The sequence below is a fragment of the Falco cherrug genome, chromosome 9 (genome assembly GCF_023634085.1).
Source record: "Falco cherrug isolate bFalChe1 chromosome 9, bFalChe1.pri, whole genome shotgun sequence".
Lineage (NCBI taxonomy): Eukaryota > Metazoa > Chordata > Aves > Falconiformes > Falconidae > Falco > Falco cherrug.
In genome coordinates this window covers 31747041-31763550 of record NC_073705.1, presented here as the reverse complement: position 1 = coordinate 31763550, position 16510 = coordinate 31747041, and the positions used below count along the sequence as shown (strand labels likewise).

General features: G+C 40.4%; 1 protein-coding gene across 1 annotated transcript in view; it reads left to right on the top strand.

Annotated features, from left to right (window-relative positions):
* The first annotated feature begins 162 nt into the window (after positions 1-162).
* The window catches only part of HECTD2 (HECT domain E3 ubiquitin protein ligase 2), a 40754-nt gene continuing 24406 nt past the window's right edge, over positions 163-16510 (top strand). The window contains exons 1-6 of the mRNA XM_055720839.1: positions 163-694; positions 5778-5907; positions 11271-11409; positions 13810-13912; positions 14841-14930; positions 15533-15597. Of these exons, the coding sequence (XP_055576814.1) occupies positions 479-694; positions 5778-5907; positions 11271-11409; positions 13810-13912; positions 14841-14930; positions 15533-15597 (743 nt within the window). The 5' untranslated portion in view covers positions 163-478. The remainder of the gene's footprint in view (positions 695-5777; positions 5908-11270; positions 11410-13809; positions 13913-14840; positions 14931-15532; positions 15598-16510) is intronic.

The window sequence follows — 16510 nt, the reverse complement described above, 5'->3', positions numbered from 1 at the left end:
GCGCCGCCGCTTTTCCTGCGCTACGGAGTTTCCGTAGCCGTGTCCTCCGCTGCCCCCGCGCGGCGCCCCCGGTTGCCAAGCGCGTTTCTATGAGCCGCCTATAAACAACATGGCGGCGGCGGCCCCTCTTCCTGCCCGCGGTCTGTAGGTGGCGCGGTGGCTGAGGGGGCGCAGCGGCGGCGGGGCCCGGCCGCGCCGGCCGCCTGCGCTGCTCCGCGTCCCGCGCTCCCCCTCCTTGCCGGGGCCGCGGCGGGGGCGGCAGGGCTGCGCTCCGCCCCACCCCACCCCACCCGCCGCGCCGTGCGGGGGCGTGCGAGCGCCCGGCGGCAGCCCGGCTGCTGCATTGCCGCGGCGGCCCGCAGCGGAGCGGAGAGCGGCGGCGGCTCCTCGGGGCGGCTCGGGGGCGGCGGGAGGGAGGAGTAGAGGGCGCGGGGGCTCGAGTGCCGGCGGGAGCTGCGGGGCGGCCGGGAGCGGGGCCATGTCGCTGCAGAGCCCGCCGGCGGCCGCGGCTGCCGCTGACCTGCCCCCCGGCCCCGGCGCGGGGCTCCCGGCGGGCGCGGAGCTGAAGCAGGGCAGCGCGGCGCCCCCGTCAGCCGAGGAGGGCGGCGAGGAGGAGGAGGAAGACGGGGAGAAAGACACGGAGCGAGAGAAACTGCCGCCCATCCCGTCGGCATCCAGCGCGGCTGCTGCCGGGGTAGGTGTCCTGCGGCCGCCGGTGGGGCCGGGCGACCCGCCAGCGCCCGGCCGGTGCCGCCCGGCGGCGGGGAGCCGCACCGGCTTTGCGGACCGCGCTGCCGTTTGCTGTGTTTGCCGCTTCATTGGGGGGGGGGGGGGGGCCGCACCGTGTTCGTTTTCGTTCACGTCCTTTTCCCTTGAGAGGCTTTCATTCAGTTTTTTTTTAAAATAACAAGTGCATCTGTAAGCAGTGACATAATGAAGCTATAAATTCTTCCGTCTACTTATAGTTCTTTAACATTTCTCACCGGTCTGCGCCTCGGGGTTAGTCATGACTGAGGCTTTGCAGCGCCGAGCGCTCGTTGGGGGTTGTCGGAGGCGGGGGGGGGTGTCGGCTCGTAGCAAGCCTGGCAGCAGCAGAGCCAGCTGGAAGGTACTTGTGTATTTTTAACTTTTTCTTACGAGATCTTTTCCGGTTTTTACTTTGCGTTGAAGCAAAGATGACAGAACGTTGCAAGAATCGATGGATGACTTAACACGGGTAAAAAATCTGTGGGAAGGATATTTGCCAGAATAATTTAATTTCAGAAACCTTGTGAGATTTTTAATTCTACTGAAGTTATGATCTCCTTTGTGCTGACCATACATTATTATGAAACATAAAATTTTCCTGGCATGAGTTGGGTACTTACATAGCTCAGCGTTAAAGCTTGCAGTGAGTTATTTCAGTCCAACAACAGAGCAAAAATTTCACCAATCCCGTAGTAAGTAATACGGTTATGAGGTTTTGATTCAACGGTTCTGATACGTAACTGACTTGCTAGAAATTATTTTACATAATTTGAATTTAAAAGATTGAGCATCTGATGTTTGACTGTCGTGAAATAATTGTAACATTAAATGAAGTAATGCAGGCAGACTACAAACTCCCATGTGCAATTCCAAAAGACTTTAAGCTTTGCAATTCTGTCAGAGTGTGGAAGAAGGTGTGTGTTCTTGTGATACGGATTTGGTGGGAGAGGTCTGTACGGACAAGTGCCCAGGAGTTCTTTTTACCTTTGGAAATCCCTATTTCAGACTTTGAATGGCAAATGCTAGCCCCTTAGAATAAAAATACAAGTGCTGCTCTGAAGTTTGTCGGGCTTAGCTCAGCTAATGAAAAAGGTGCGCAACTGGGCAGCCATGCGGAATTCCCACCGCCTTGGAGCTGGATGTGCATTGTGTACTCCTGAACCGTTGCCCACAGGCCTGAGTTGGCTAAGTTGACCTGCTACAGATCTGGCTAGGTGTGACTGCTTATCAAATGCCTGTGGGATTTTGAATTTACAAAGAGCGGCATATGGGTTTTAATGTTATGTTACAGACAGTGAGTTTTGTGGACAGATGTAATGGACAGTTCCATAGCCCTGGATTTCTCTGTAACAGAATACAGAGAGAACGCAGGTATGCTTTTGTGAGGACCTTTATGAGTTGCTGTAAAGAAGATATCAAACCATTGGTCTGCTAAGCCCTAGTTGTGACCAGCCTACCAGGGCTTTGTGAAGTATGTTATGAGATTCATCATACGTAGCAATGCAAGTTCCTGTATTAAAAGTTCTGATTGAACACCAAAAAATGAACGTTACTTCATCAAATTCTCTCAAACACTTTTTAAAGAGAGAAGTGTGTTCTCAGCTTCCTCATTAAGCTAGGGAAGTTTGTAATACGGTGTGATGACAAAAGGGAGAACTTGCTGTCTCTTAAAAAAATATCTTTGCTTATTCTTGGGGGGTTTGCCATTAAAAATTACCTTCCTTTAAAAATACATGCCTGATACAAATACAGTGATATTCCAGATAACCTTAATTTTTGTATGCTCCCTGCCTATTATTTTTAATTTTATAGCCACCATATGATGACTATGGTGATATAGGTACTATACCTTGTTTCTGTATGAAGTGAGACTCAGATATCCGTGTCTCAGAACATCTCCCCAGATTTTGTGTAATTGACATTTTCTCCAGCGCTTTAAAGATGCACCATAGATGTCTGCAACCAATGTGGCAAAGGTGAAGGTGACATGAAGGTGTGACACACCCTTTAAACAGTTTCCATTTTCCACAATAGCTGTGTAAAAGGTCAGAATTTTAGTAAGTCAGTAGATAACCATGGTATCCTTTTTCTCCTCTAGTGCTGAAAGATGTCTCATCTGCAGTTTAAACTGGTTGCAAGTTGGAATAAAGGGATGGTGTGACCATTGCTGTTGTCATTCATATCCTGGCTTTTCCTAGCCAAGGGCTGTGTGGAGTTGTGGAAGAATGGTTACTTTTTTTTTTTTCCCTTGTATTTCTGAGGAAAGTTGTGGAGATTAAATTAGTCCATGAATAAATTGACAAGGCACTGCAAGGAGTTCAGGGCCAAATGGTGATTAGAAATAATGCATAAGGGGTGATGGTTTGGAGGTCAGTGTTCAAATTCTAAAAAGAAGCTTGTGGGAAGCTAAATAACTTACCCCCTAGTAAGCAGGAACGAGTAGAGGCTTCTGTAATGCAAAACCAGTCCTATGTTATGGCTTTCAAGATAGGAATGGAAGGGAAAAGCCTACTTCTTGCGTAGGCTGTTTTATTGACAGCTGCCTTTAGGTAATCTGAGTATCTTCCATGTCTTCTTGCAAAGGCAAGAAAACCTTTTACTCCTTACTGGCCTTTGCTTGCCACATACACATGGGTCTTGAATGAGTTATGTTAGGGGTAAAGAGTAGGATTTTCAAGAAGTGAAGCATGTGCTCTTTGCAAACAGTTTGACTTTCACCATCTAATTTAACTTCAGAAATGAAAACCATAGATCTGTGAAGCATAATGCTAGTACCTTTCCAGTCTTATGGAGAACTTAATGCTTTGGAGAACTTCCATGAAGAAGCCAGCAGAGCAGAGTTGTCAGTTATTAATATGCTCCTCTTAAAAAAGAAGGATTAAAGATTACTTTGATCCACTTGCTCCCTCTAAGCATACTCATTCTTGTATGTAGGGTTTCAGTTTTCTGATGGCAGTATGTGTGTAGGCTCTTAGGCTCTAGAGGCTTGCTGACCTCCTACAAATTTTTCTAAGTATGACATGGTGCTGTATATTTGTCCTAGATTACTCTCCCAGGAGATGTCAGAGATCCTCATTAATAAGTATGCAGTTTCCCAATATTCTCTAGGGATTTCCATTAAAGCCTTTGTCCATACGTTTGTTTAATATTGTTGGAACTGCACTTGGAGCAGGATGATGGAGTTAAATAGCACGTGCGTTTTTTATTCTGAGAGTGTCATTAAGAAGAACATTTTAAAATAACTGTTCAACTGTACTGTTTCAGCGGTGTGGCTGGAGTGAAACCTAGAAAGCTGAGTCAATCAAAAAGGCTGTCACAGTAGTCTGTTTCATAAAAGCTTATCTTCTCAATTATCTGTGATAACTATTCTCTATTAATAGAGACTATTCCAAGCTCCAAAGGTTTTCTACCTAGAGCACACATTTTGTGACACAGCAGATTAACCTCAGATCTGGATTTGTTTAAAAGCCTGTTTTTCAGTTGATCATGTCTTGGCATGTTTGTTCAGGACCTGGTTTTCGCCAGTCATGTGCCAGGTGATTTTTAAGAAGCATCTTAGTGATATTTCAAAGGTGATAGAAAAAAAGAAAAAGGTAATGTGAAAATTCCAATGGTAACTACATTTTATTTTTGATTGTTTGTTGCATACCAGCAATTGGGAGCTAGAAATTGAAACTTTTAAAACCAGAAGGCTTGCTGATTGTGTAATTTGCTGAGTTTATAAGCCATGGGAAAATGGATGTTTGTGCCATAGTTATTTAGAATTCCTGACAGTGCACCAGCTTGCATATACTGTGGCATGGCAAGTTTATGGGCTGTGTTACAACCCTCCTGGTGGTATTTCAGGATGTTGTGGTGTAACTGAAGTGCTTTCCTCAGAACTCTGGCTGCATGTCTTAGTCCAAATTTACTACTCTTAAGGGGAAAAGGGAAATGTATGGGTTTAAAAAAATTGATGGGATATTATGTTAATTATTCTAGAATTTTTATTCTTGTTTGGGGAATTACAGTTTTGATTTGCATGAAAACATTTTTTTCTAACTGGGAGCATAGATACTAGATATCAAGCAAATGAATCTGTAGGTTAGTGTGAGGCTGAAAATTACGATGTGCAGGGAGAGTGTGTATGTTTTCTGAAGTTGATCTACTTTGTCTGGTTTCAACTGATGACTTGGAGCTGAGATGGAAATTAAAAATCTCCATCATGCAACTTCTGTCCTCTTGGGCAAGCTGCTTAACTCATCTATGCTTTGCAGGTTGTCCAGAGTAAATAACTGTATCTACTAGCACTCCACATCAAACAGACTGACTGGAGCAATCCTTTGGAAGTCTGTTGTGTGATTTCACTTCTGTTCACTGTTAAAACACATTAGCACTCAACACTTCTTAGCAAAGGCTTATGCAGACAGACTCCTTGGTGGCAGCACATACAGGTACTCCAGCAGGTTTTTTTAACACAGTGTTAACAAATGTTTGTTGGCTATCCTTTCTTCACCAGGAGCAAATGCTGATGATTCTGAATCATTAGGGGCTTTTACCCAGGTAGCCACTGTTGAAAATGTATTAACATAGAATTTTTGGTCCCACATTTCAAGTCTTGGGAAATTTGTCTAAACTACTGCAGTATATTAGGGTTATTTGGAAAAAGGACTATGTGGCACTCATCTGTTTAAACTGAGCTGGATGTAGTGAGGAATATAAAAGCAGTTAGAAATCAGGATATGGACAGTTAGAATATTGTTGAAAGCATTCTAATCTTACTGTGTTTTTCTCGCAGTAATCCAAGGATATCTTCATACCCTGAAAATTAATACCTGAGTTTCTGAATGTAATGGAAAGGAATTTTATGGTATCTCCCCTGAATCAATTTGAAATAAACTTGCAGAATCATTATTTATGTCTTACTTGGGTATTACCACTCTGATTTCAAGATAAAAGGTATTTAAGTACTCTGTGTAATACCTCATAAGTAAGATTACACTTGCAGTAATGTATTAGCCCTTTATAGCTTGCTGTCATCTTAATTACAGGGGTTGGAGAGAGGAGCCAAAAATCAGTTTTCTACTTTCAGCAATTTCATCACAACTATCAACCAAAAGAAAGAAGGCATCGGAAACAGAAATTCACCTACGCAACTTGTTATACCCAACATCAAAAATGGTAAGAGAATAAAAGCCCTGTGTTACTTAGTTACCAATTTAAGAAGGTGCTCGGTGTTCTGCCAGTATTTGTATTGTGGTAGTGCCAGAAAATCTAGAAACCTAGATTTCATTAAATTATGCTATGCTGTACATTGTACAGGCAGTGACATACATGATAATCCATCCTCTGCAGAGGTTAAGTCAACAGAGACGAGTTGGATAACAAATAGTCTTGGAGAATGAAATAATAATCTGAAGTTTTAAAGGAAGTTACAGATTCAGTAGTCCATCTGCAGATACTGTTTGTCTAATTGCAGTCAGATGGCAGCTTCTCTAGAAATTGTGTCAGAACTTTGTGGAGAAAATGTTTCTATCTCCATCTGAAGGATGACAAGCATAGTGCTTTTAAAGGAGACAGATGCTGAGAGTTGCTGGGTTTTTTGAGTGAAGATGAAGGCCAGTGATGACGCGCAATAAAATTCACAGACAAAGACTGGTCAGTTCTGAAGAGCTTTAAAGGTGAGAGGAAAGGTGGTTGTGGTATGTTAAGGTAAAGATAGGGAAAAGATAGAAAGTGGACTTGTGTATTCAGTATGGTAGGCTAGAATTGTGAAGCCTGATGAGATGGTTCATCACAGACCTGAAATTTTTATTAGATTGTTGGGCTAGGATATGGAATTTTCATAATTTGGGACTTCTGATAAAAGGCTGTTCAAACATTTGTCAGGTTTGTATTGATCTTGCCTATGAGCAGTTCCCTCTCAGCCTTATTCTGTGATTCAGTAAGTCTTTATAGCACTCAATGAATTTAAAGCTAGGAAGAAAGAGACTGTATTAAATAAGAGATCTCAGTAGGGTGAGTTTGAAACAAAACTGCTGACAGGTATTGTCAGTCTTAAATTTGTGTAGAGAAAGATGGCTTATACCTTGCAGGATTGGATTCTTACTAAAATAATCTTTGTATCCTTGCAAGCTATTCTGCAAAAGTAAAAGTCACTCTCAGTGATGTTCACTCTCATGTGCCTCAGTTCTTGCTGCACATGATACTGTCCCAGTAGTAATTACTGCCTCATAAGTGCTTAGTGGTTAATTTTCACCACATTAAGGCATGGCAGTATTTATTACAGTCAAGGATATATTCTTGAAATAGAGCTCAATGTGTAAAATTCAGCAGATATTCTAGTAGTTTCAGGATAACCAACCTATGTAAAACCAGATAATTTTTACTAACAGTCCAAGGTGCACTCAAAATTTTTTGAGGAAGTATAAGTATTCTATGAAAAAAATCATCAAAAAAAAAATCAAAATAATCATTGAAACAAACTTCTCATTTAAAAAGGCTTCTTTTGCTATTCTAGAATTCAGGAATGAGGCTGGTTTTGTGGGTTTTCTTTATCTATACACATATTCAGAGAAATAGCATGTGTGTGTATGTGTGCTTATACTGGTAATACTTCAGGCCTGAGTTCAAAGACTGCTGTTGAAAAACAGAAGCATGGAAGAGGTAATGCTGGTAAATACAGCACGAGAGCTAGGGTGATGTTTGCTATGTAGCTACCACAGAGATTAAATTTATATAACAAGTCTTCTAATGCAACAATGATCTAGTATGAAATCTAGATATGAACTAGATTGTTCTAGTTCTTCTATAATGTTACAAATATAGGTAAGATTTGTTTGCTTTACCTACTTCGAAAATTTTTATCTGCTAGTAGCCATGTTGGTCATAACGGCTGTTCTAAATTCATTCACACTAAATTTCCTTGTACTAGTCAATCCTGCTTCGTATCAATGAGATTTTCTTCCTCAAAGTTTTTGATCATTCCCTAAGCAGTCATGCATTGCTGAGTCTTTGCTTGATGTAACTGGGCAAACAGCCAGAAATGATTGCTTTTTCTTGTCTTGTAATAATGTGTTATTGCTGCTTATCAACTCAATGCATAAAGTTTCAAGTTTCTCCTCAATGGAACTCAAGTGAGAGATCTTAATTAATATTTTTAAATGTCAGATGAACAAATACATCTATTTACAAATAAACTTGAATTATGGCAAAACATACTGAAGTTGACAGTATTTATTAAACATGTTATTAAACCCCAGTTTTAGTATATCTAATTTAACCTACATATATTTCAAAGAAAACTGCATCACTGACAGGGTGCAAGTTACCAGCTTAGCACCTGCAGCCTCAATTTACTGAAATGAGAAACAGCTTCTGTCAGCAGCTGTCTCTTCTACAGATGTGGAGAGAATATTTTCCTCATTTCAGTGTATTCAGCTGGTTATAATTCAATGTTTAATCCATTTCAAACTGAGAAGACAGAATGAGAGCTAAATGAAAGTGACTTGTCTTTCTCAGAGTATAAAAATAAGACATAGTCTTAGTTTCTTTTAGGTCAGGCCATCTTGCTTTCAGAGAATGATGTGCAATAGCAGAGCACTTGCCTGGCAGCATTGTTTGGCACCTTGGCTTGAGTTGAATTGATTTAATATGTATGTGTCCACTTTGGTTTTTTTTAATTACTGCTCTTCTCTTTCAATAGCTTTAAATTTCAGCCCTGAGAGTGGGCAAGATTCCATATCTGTAATCAATGCCATACTCGGGGAGCAGGGGGCTTGAGGGCAGCTCTGATCTATTATCATCTGGTGAGTGGTGGCTGAGTTAAGTCACAATGACAGCGTCTCTGTCATTAGCATGAGTGTAAAGAATCTGCCTTTGGGTTTTGGGGATTTTGTTAGCATTTGTTTCCCTGCTGTGACAAATGGAGTAGGCAGCTGAATAGTGATACTACTTTGATGTTTAGTTAATTTTAAAAAACAACTCTTGGAAAAGGCCTAGAGGGCTCCTGGAAAATTCATACAGGGTTTTGGTTTAATATGTTTGACTTCTGAGGACACTTTCTTTATATAGTGTCTTTTATCCCAAACATGTCATAATTTATATAGATGCTTTTAAAAACATGCAGTATACATCAGACTAAAAAAGCATTTTAAGGATATTTGAGAAGACACTGTCAGTAAAATGGATGTTCGTGTGTACTGCATTGGAATAATTTTTTTTCATTATTTTGGTGTGTTTACCTTGGCCAGCTGCCAGACACCCACCCAGCTGCTCTATCACACTGCCTCTCCTCAACAGGACACGGAAAGAAAAATGAGATGAAAAAGCTCATGGGTTGAGGTAAAGGCAAGGTGTCCACTTTCCAGTTACCATCACAGGCAAAACAGACTTGGCTTGAGGATATTAATTTATTGCCCATTAAAAAAAACCAAAACCTAACACCTTTCCCCTGCCCCCCTTCTTCCCAGGCTCAACTTCGCTTCCTTGTTGCCCACCCTTGGACTTCTGTCCCCCAGGCGGTGCAGGGGGTGAGGAGTGAGGGTGGTAGGCCACTCACAACATTTGTCTCTGGTATTCCTTCCTCCTGGTGCTGTTACCCTGCTCCAGCACAGGGTCTCTCCCACCAGATGCAGTCTTTCACAAATTTCTCCAACATCGGTCCTTCCTGTGAGTTGCAGTTCTTCACGAACTGCTCCGACGTGGCCCGTGCCGCAGGGTGCAGCCCTTCAGGAAGGGGCTGCTCCAGCATGGGTCCCCCACAGGCCCCAGTTCCTGCTAGCAGCCTGTGTGGGCAGGGGCTCGCCACGGGCCACAGGGTGGGTATCTGCTCCGCCGTGGGCTGCAGGGGGGCAATCTGCTTCACCGTGGGCTTCTCCGTGGGCCGCCAGGGAATCTCTGCTCCGGTGCCTGGAGCACCTCCTCCACCTTCTCCACTGACCTTAGGGCCTGCAGGGTGGTTTCTCCCTCTCTCCCCCCTTTCTTTATTTAAAAATCTCTCTCAGCCGCTATGCGGTTTTTTACCCTTTCTTAAACATATCATCACAGAAGTGCTGTCTTGGCTTTGGCCAGTGGTGGGTCTGTTTCGGAGCTGGCTGTACCTGACACAGAGGCAGCCCCATCTCATCTCACAGAGGCCACCCCAGCAGCCACCCCTGCTGCAGAGCCTTGCCACGTAAACACAGCTCAACACTCTGGAACCAGGGAGAAAGTAAGGAGCAGAATAGGAAGGCCTTGTTAAAGCGCTACTATCTGTACTTAGAATAGGCAGCCAAATTTATTGAAAAGAAATGTTTAAAGATGCTGCTGTTTCAGCTGTAATTCTCTGCAAGACAGAAAACTTGCATTTTTCATTTAATTTATTGGTGAGATTCTTTTAGGAGGCTATAGATGATCCACAGCCAGCTTTTAGCTAAAAATTATGTATCATAGTGTAGAAAAATTGAATGAAGACTTGTCCTTGTATGTCAGAAAACAGTTGGACTTTGGTGTGGTTGTGCTTGAGATTTTTATTGGGTAAAGGGAACATCAGTGTTACAGTTTGTATATTACGGAATTTACATCATATGCTGTAAATACAATAATGGGCAACACTACTATTTATGGCTAATAGCTACCAGTCATGGACTGCTCAGTTTCTCTTTCAAACAGCAAATAGAACAGGATCGTTCTGTGTAATTGTAATTCCATGACATCCTGTGATTTTTATTTTTTTTTTTTTTTTGTAATTATGTTCTAACTTGCTTAGCTTGAGTTCCTTATAGGTTCAGGTAGATGTGATGTTCAGAATAGGCACTTTGTTTATGCATCTGACTTCAGAAGGCACTTGGCTTAATGTTCAGAAGGTTGAGCATCTACAGCTACAATAAATTTAATGAAAATACTGCAGCACTCATTTCTTGTGTGGTGTGAATAATGCTGTGTGTATACCATTGTGTGATACAATACCAGCGTGACTTACGTAAGTACAGTGGTTTGCTATTTTCCCTAAGAATGAGTTGGAACACAGGTCACCAGGTTGGGGTTTTTTTGGTTGGATGGGCTTTTTGGGTGTTGTTTTTTTGGGTGTGTTTGCCAGCAGCATGTCAGCAATTCAGTTGTGAGAATCTGTCTTGTTTTTTCCTTTGTTTCTGTAATAGGCAATCATTTGTTTGCAACTTGGTCCAGAAGCTCGTTTATAAAATGGTAGCAACTGCCTTCTTTCAGAAGGTGTTAGATAGGAGACGGGCTGGCCAGTTTTCTCACTCAACTGGCAGGAGGCAGCACTTCATTCACAAAGACATAGTTATGAACTCAGGATACAGTTTTTTGTTTCTAGGGTTTTATTTCCCTTTAATTAGTTGAAGTTTCCATCATGTCTGGGATGAGCATGTGGTAAGAAAAGTACTGGGATGAATAGGGGTTTAAAGATGTAGAATCAACCAGTGTGACTTTCCTTTTTTATTTTTCCCCCTAGGTCCTACATACCTGTATTTCACGAGCTAAATGTTTATGTATATTGTATATGATTACATTATGTTTATTGTTCTTTGCATTTTTTTAAGTGAGGGACCTACCACCTATTTGTCTCGATGTACGACAAAAGCAGCGCATCTCTATAGATACACTACCCCAAGAACTGAAAGCACCAATTCCTCCTGAACCTTCCCTTCCCATCCGAACCAAAACAGTGAAAGATTTTCAGTAAGTTACACTGAGGTTTCTAAAAGTGTACTTTCTTTCTTTGGACTTTTTTCATTTTGTCCTAATTCATACATCTCAAATAAGGAAACAGTTCAGTAAGACTGACAAGTAGTTAGTCTGGTTGTGATGGTGGGATCGATAACTTTGTTACTGTGAAAATGATCAAAATACTTTCTCTAGCTTGAAGTGATGTTCTGTTCAAGAAATGGCAAAGCTTGTACTTCAGAGTTAGAAATTCAGCTTCTGACATTCAGTGGATGTTTAGTCTGGGGGGAAAAAAATGCATGGCTTATTGTAGGCTGGAAAATCCCTTTCAATCTTAGCTATTTTGTTTGTATTGCCAATTATGGGGTGTCCTGTCCATTGAAGTATTGGGCATTCTCAGTCTTGTGTGCACACCAGACACTTACATGTGTAACATCATGTTTGAGGACCTGGAGTGGTGATTATGTGGACTACACTATTTCTGACTTCGTCCAAAAGTGCCTTTCTTCATGCATTATGTTAGAGAGTGTTGATTTTCAATATTAGTTTTATGGCAAAAACTTACTACTTTTTTCATGTATCCTTGCTGCTTATGTGACCAAAATTTTAAGCAGTGTAAGTGTAAGCTATTCTAGCACTTCTGAAAGGCACGATGCTTTAAGTTTGTCTAAGTAAAAGTAAAAGCTAACATCAGAGTCTGCGTAGTCAGTATTTATGTTGCTGCCCCATAAAACTGATTTTCACATCAATTCTACTTCTAGATAAGTGTGTTGTGTTCCACTTCTGTTTTTGCAGATCAGTACAGACCCTTAATCAGAACTGTATCTGCATTAGATTTCTTCCAGCACTGTTATGATACTCGGCACACAATGCTTGATTGACTTAGCTAGGCTAGCAGAAGTCCCCAGGGAAACCACCTGAATTGTTTTTAAGTAGTGTAGCCCATTTCCTTGATGTCAGGTCTGCATCACAGAGTTTTGCCGGCTTTACTTTGTTCACTGTAGGGACAAGGCAATAGGGAATATTTTTCCTCTGCTTAACATAGCTATGGTCCTCAGAATTGTGATATTGGCACTGCTATTTGAGGAAGTGGTATAATTTTGTGGGAAAACTAATGATATAAGGCTGTTATATACCCCCTAAACTGGGGGACTCTGCCTGCAATACGTGAACATATATTGGCATGGTATTTCTGTAGTGTGGATGTGTTCTTAGGGGGGTATTACTAATTCATTGGAAGCATGGGGTGGGGTTTTTTTGGTTTTTTCAGCCTTAGCACCTACAGAGCGGCATTATGCTGCTGTAATACCCTGAAGTGTTTTACAATAGGGTAATCTCGGTCAGGAAATAGGGAAAAGTATTCCTAGGAAGAAGCCTGATTCTTCTGTTTCTCAAACAGATGGGGGGGAAAAAAAATCACAGTTGCTCCAAGTCATGTGAGCATGTACTCTTCATTGCTCTTTTCTGTATTTGAAATTTTTGGCGTTCAGTAAGGACAAGGAATGCTTTTTGATTAATCAGTGTGTGTATTTGGTGGAAAAGGAAATGTATAAAAAAGAATTGGACAAGAGGTGATCCTTTGTTGGTATTCAGGTGATCTGAAGAGCTGAAATCTTTTCCATATTCAGATTTTTGTATCTATTGATTGCTCTGCCTATTTAAGTAATTATAAAGATTTTTTATTCTTTCAAGTATAGTATAAAAAAAAGTCATTAGCATTTTCAGTATGTCTTACTGATAACGTCTTAAAAATAGCTAGTGCAGAGAAATTATCTGGGGTGGTGCGAACTGGGATTTGTATCACCAGCATTGTAGATAACCAAAATAAAATTCTGCTTCAGAGGTTGGTTGGTTTTTTTGTTGTTTGTTTTCAGTGTGTGATATTATACAAAATTTCATATACAGTTACTTGCTTTAAGGTCCAAGGACTTTAAATATAAATCCAAAGTTTTGTTGTCCCCTTAAAGAAAGTGTACAGTCACATACAAAGTTTGTTTTATTTGAAAAAATTGAAAAGAAATAAAACCTTTTACAAATGATAATGAGTTTTATGACTTTAGGAGCCTGCATACTTAAATAAACTACTCTCAGAAATCTTATTATGTCAGTGTATCTTCAGCATAATTCTGTTCTGCTAATTATTTGTCTTAACATACCGAACTGTGACACCATGAATTAACATTTTGGATAAAAGACATTGTTCAGGTATATCAAACACAAACTATGCTTTTGTTCTCTTGTAATACTATGATCTTTAAATGTCAAGGAAGATGTTAGAAAGATACTGGTATTATACTTGCCTGTCTTCTAAGTGTGCTTAGTGAGGAAAGCTTAGAGTTACAGTGCAGTCTAAGGCCTAAGTGTCTGGGAAAACTGAACCCTTATATTACCAATATTTTAATATATTCTTTCTAGGGATGATGTGGAAAAGGCTAAGTCATCAGGAGATTGGAAGGCTGTACATGATTTCTATTCTACAACATTTGATTCTTTCCTGGAGATAAATGCTGCATTTAAGGTAGAAAATAATTCATAATACTCTTTAGTACTTAGAGTGCTTTGTTTCTTCAAAGTGTTTACAAAAACATCGGTTAAAGGCTTGCAGCTAGTTACTCAAGGCCACTAAGATCATTTTGTCATGATCTTGCCTGCTTTTGGTGGACCATCTGTTATTGCATGGATTTATTGATTCCAGTTTCAGCAACTGTATTTCACATGTCTGTGGAGCTTTAAAATTCCAGTATGTAGTTCGTTCTGTGACACTATGGCTGTGTAGATACTTTCCACACAAGGTACAGTTTAAAAACAGCTTATGCAGCTAATACAGAGGCCCAGGCAAATCTGGAAGCAGAAATTCCCTGTGCCTAAAACCGAAGTGGGATATGGGCTTAAGGAGTATAGCTGTTCTTGTGTTGTGATGACATACTCAGTTTTCCTTGGGAAAGATCGTATTTGTGCATAAAAACTTTCTGAATTCATGCTAAAATTAGTATTTCCTGACTGTTACAGAGCAAAATGTGCTCAGGATGTTTAATATGGATAGTAGAGCTTGAACCTAGACAAAATAACCTGTGACTTTGAGTTACTTGACAAATACCAAATGCTTATGGTTTTGTTGCTCTTGTTTGATGATGGATCAACAACAAAGATGAAAAATGAAAAATCAATGTAATTCATTATTTGAAATCCTCTTACATTTTTAAAATGGAGCAATAAGGTAATGGAGTTACATGAATATTGCCAATGTTAAGTATTATTATTGTTTAGCTTAATCTTTCACATATTAGTAAAAGCAACTTAGATTCTTATGTTTTCATAAGGAAAATAAGTAGTTATATCTGTATGTTTTGTTTAAACTTGCTGTTAAACTTTTATTTTTCAAAGATAGCTAAAATATTCAAAACATTCCAAAACCAAAATGCTTCATGTATTGTCTAACTTTACAGAAAGATACCAATGCACCATTTAATACCATTGAGGACTCTGGAATCAATGCAAAATTTGTGAATGTTGTCTATGATGCCTTATTAAATACTGTAAGTAGAAGAAAAGAATTCATGTTTTAAAATATTGTAACAATTATTTCAGTAAAGAAGTATGCTAAGAAGTAATTTATACCAAAAGTTTTTCTCAGATAGGCACAATTTCTGAAGAATCACTCAAAACACACTTAAAATGGTCCTATGAGAATTGCCCGAGTCATGAAGGCTGCTCTAGTAAAAGAGGAGAAAATTTTTGCTACTAGTAATGCACTAGTTTGTACTGTGGTAGATCTCAAAGACTACTTGCAAGATATGTATGACTGTGATCAGACATTGCATGGTGGAAAATAAGGACAACATGAGGATGGGGGTAGCAAAAAGGAGATTCTGTGCCTCGTAAACAAAGGATAGGAGTAATTCAGAAATTATATTTACAGTTTTTAAGTTGTTTAAAGCCTTGAAAGCCACCGTTGGCACAGCTCCAGGCCTCGGCTAATAGTCTGCAGGGAAAGACACTTAGGAGCTCAGCATCATAACACAAAGACTTCTTAGCTGGCTTGAATCACAAGCAAAACAAACTTGCTTGTTCATACAATATCTTGTATAGAATATTTATAATTACATCAGATATGATTTTTCCTCTCCTTTTTCCATAGCCTCAAGATGTTCAGAAGTCAGTCCTAAAAGGAATAATTAATGGTCTGCTACAAGAATGGACAGGGTAATTATAGCAAATGTTTTCATTAGTGCTGTGCCAGCACTTAAAACTGATACATGTTTTGTCTTTTTTGCTTTAGCCAAAGAAAATGTTCTGATAAAATTTATTTGTATCTCTTAAGATACATAAGAACTTGTCTTCTTTTGTAAGGCAAATCTGCTGAAATGTACCTTGAACTCTGTAAGCTGACATCGAACCTCTGAGAGGCAGACCCAGACCCAGCCATACATTTCCCCACAAAATCTCAGCTGCTTGTGGCCAGGGTGATCTCTTGGGCATCTGAACTGTGAGATGAATTAAGGAATTTATCCAGAGTAAATCATATTTTCCCCCTACCCCCAAAAGCAACTAGGATGTTTAACCTATATAATTCCATGATCCAAAGTTTACTTCACAATTTAAGTGTGTGGTAACAGCATAGAAAGGGTAGTGCAGGATGCAGAAAGGGATAGCCCAAAGGTGGGAGGTTTGGAGATGACGCCATTTTAACAGAAAGTAATAGAAGTGCAAATGCAGTTTGATTCACAAAAAGATACAGCAAGACAGCACCTTGTTGTGCCTCACCTGTGACCCAGCCCTTGGCTGTTCCTTTCTCCACTTTATACGACCTTTTCTGTGCTGTTGTGCCATGTATATCTGTGATTATGTAAAAGTCTTGAAGCTGACGAACAGCAAGAAGTACAGAGGCTGCAGTGGTACAAGTGTATGGAGAATTCTGGCAGGAAATATCAAAGATGAGTCAAACTCTTCTGTGGTATTGCTCGAGATTAGACAGCAGCATGGACTTTGGAACACCTCTTGCTCTTCAATTCTATAATTCTTTTTTTTGTTGTTGTTTTCGCTTTTGTTATGCTACAAAAGATGGCTGATACAACAGCCTTTAGAGAGGAGTCGGAATCTTTAAGTGTCCCTCTCT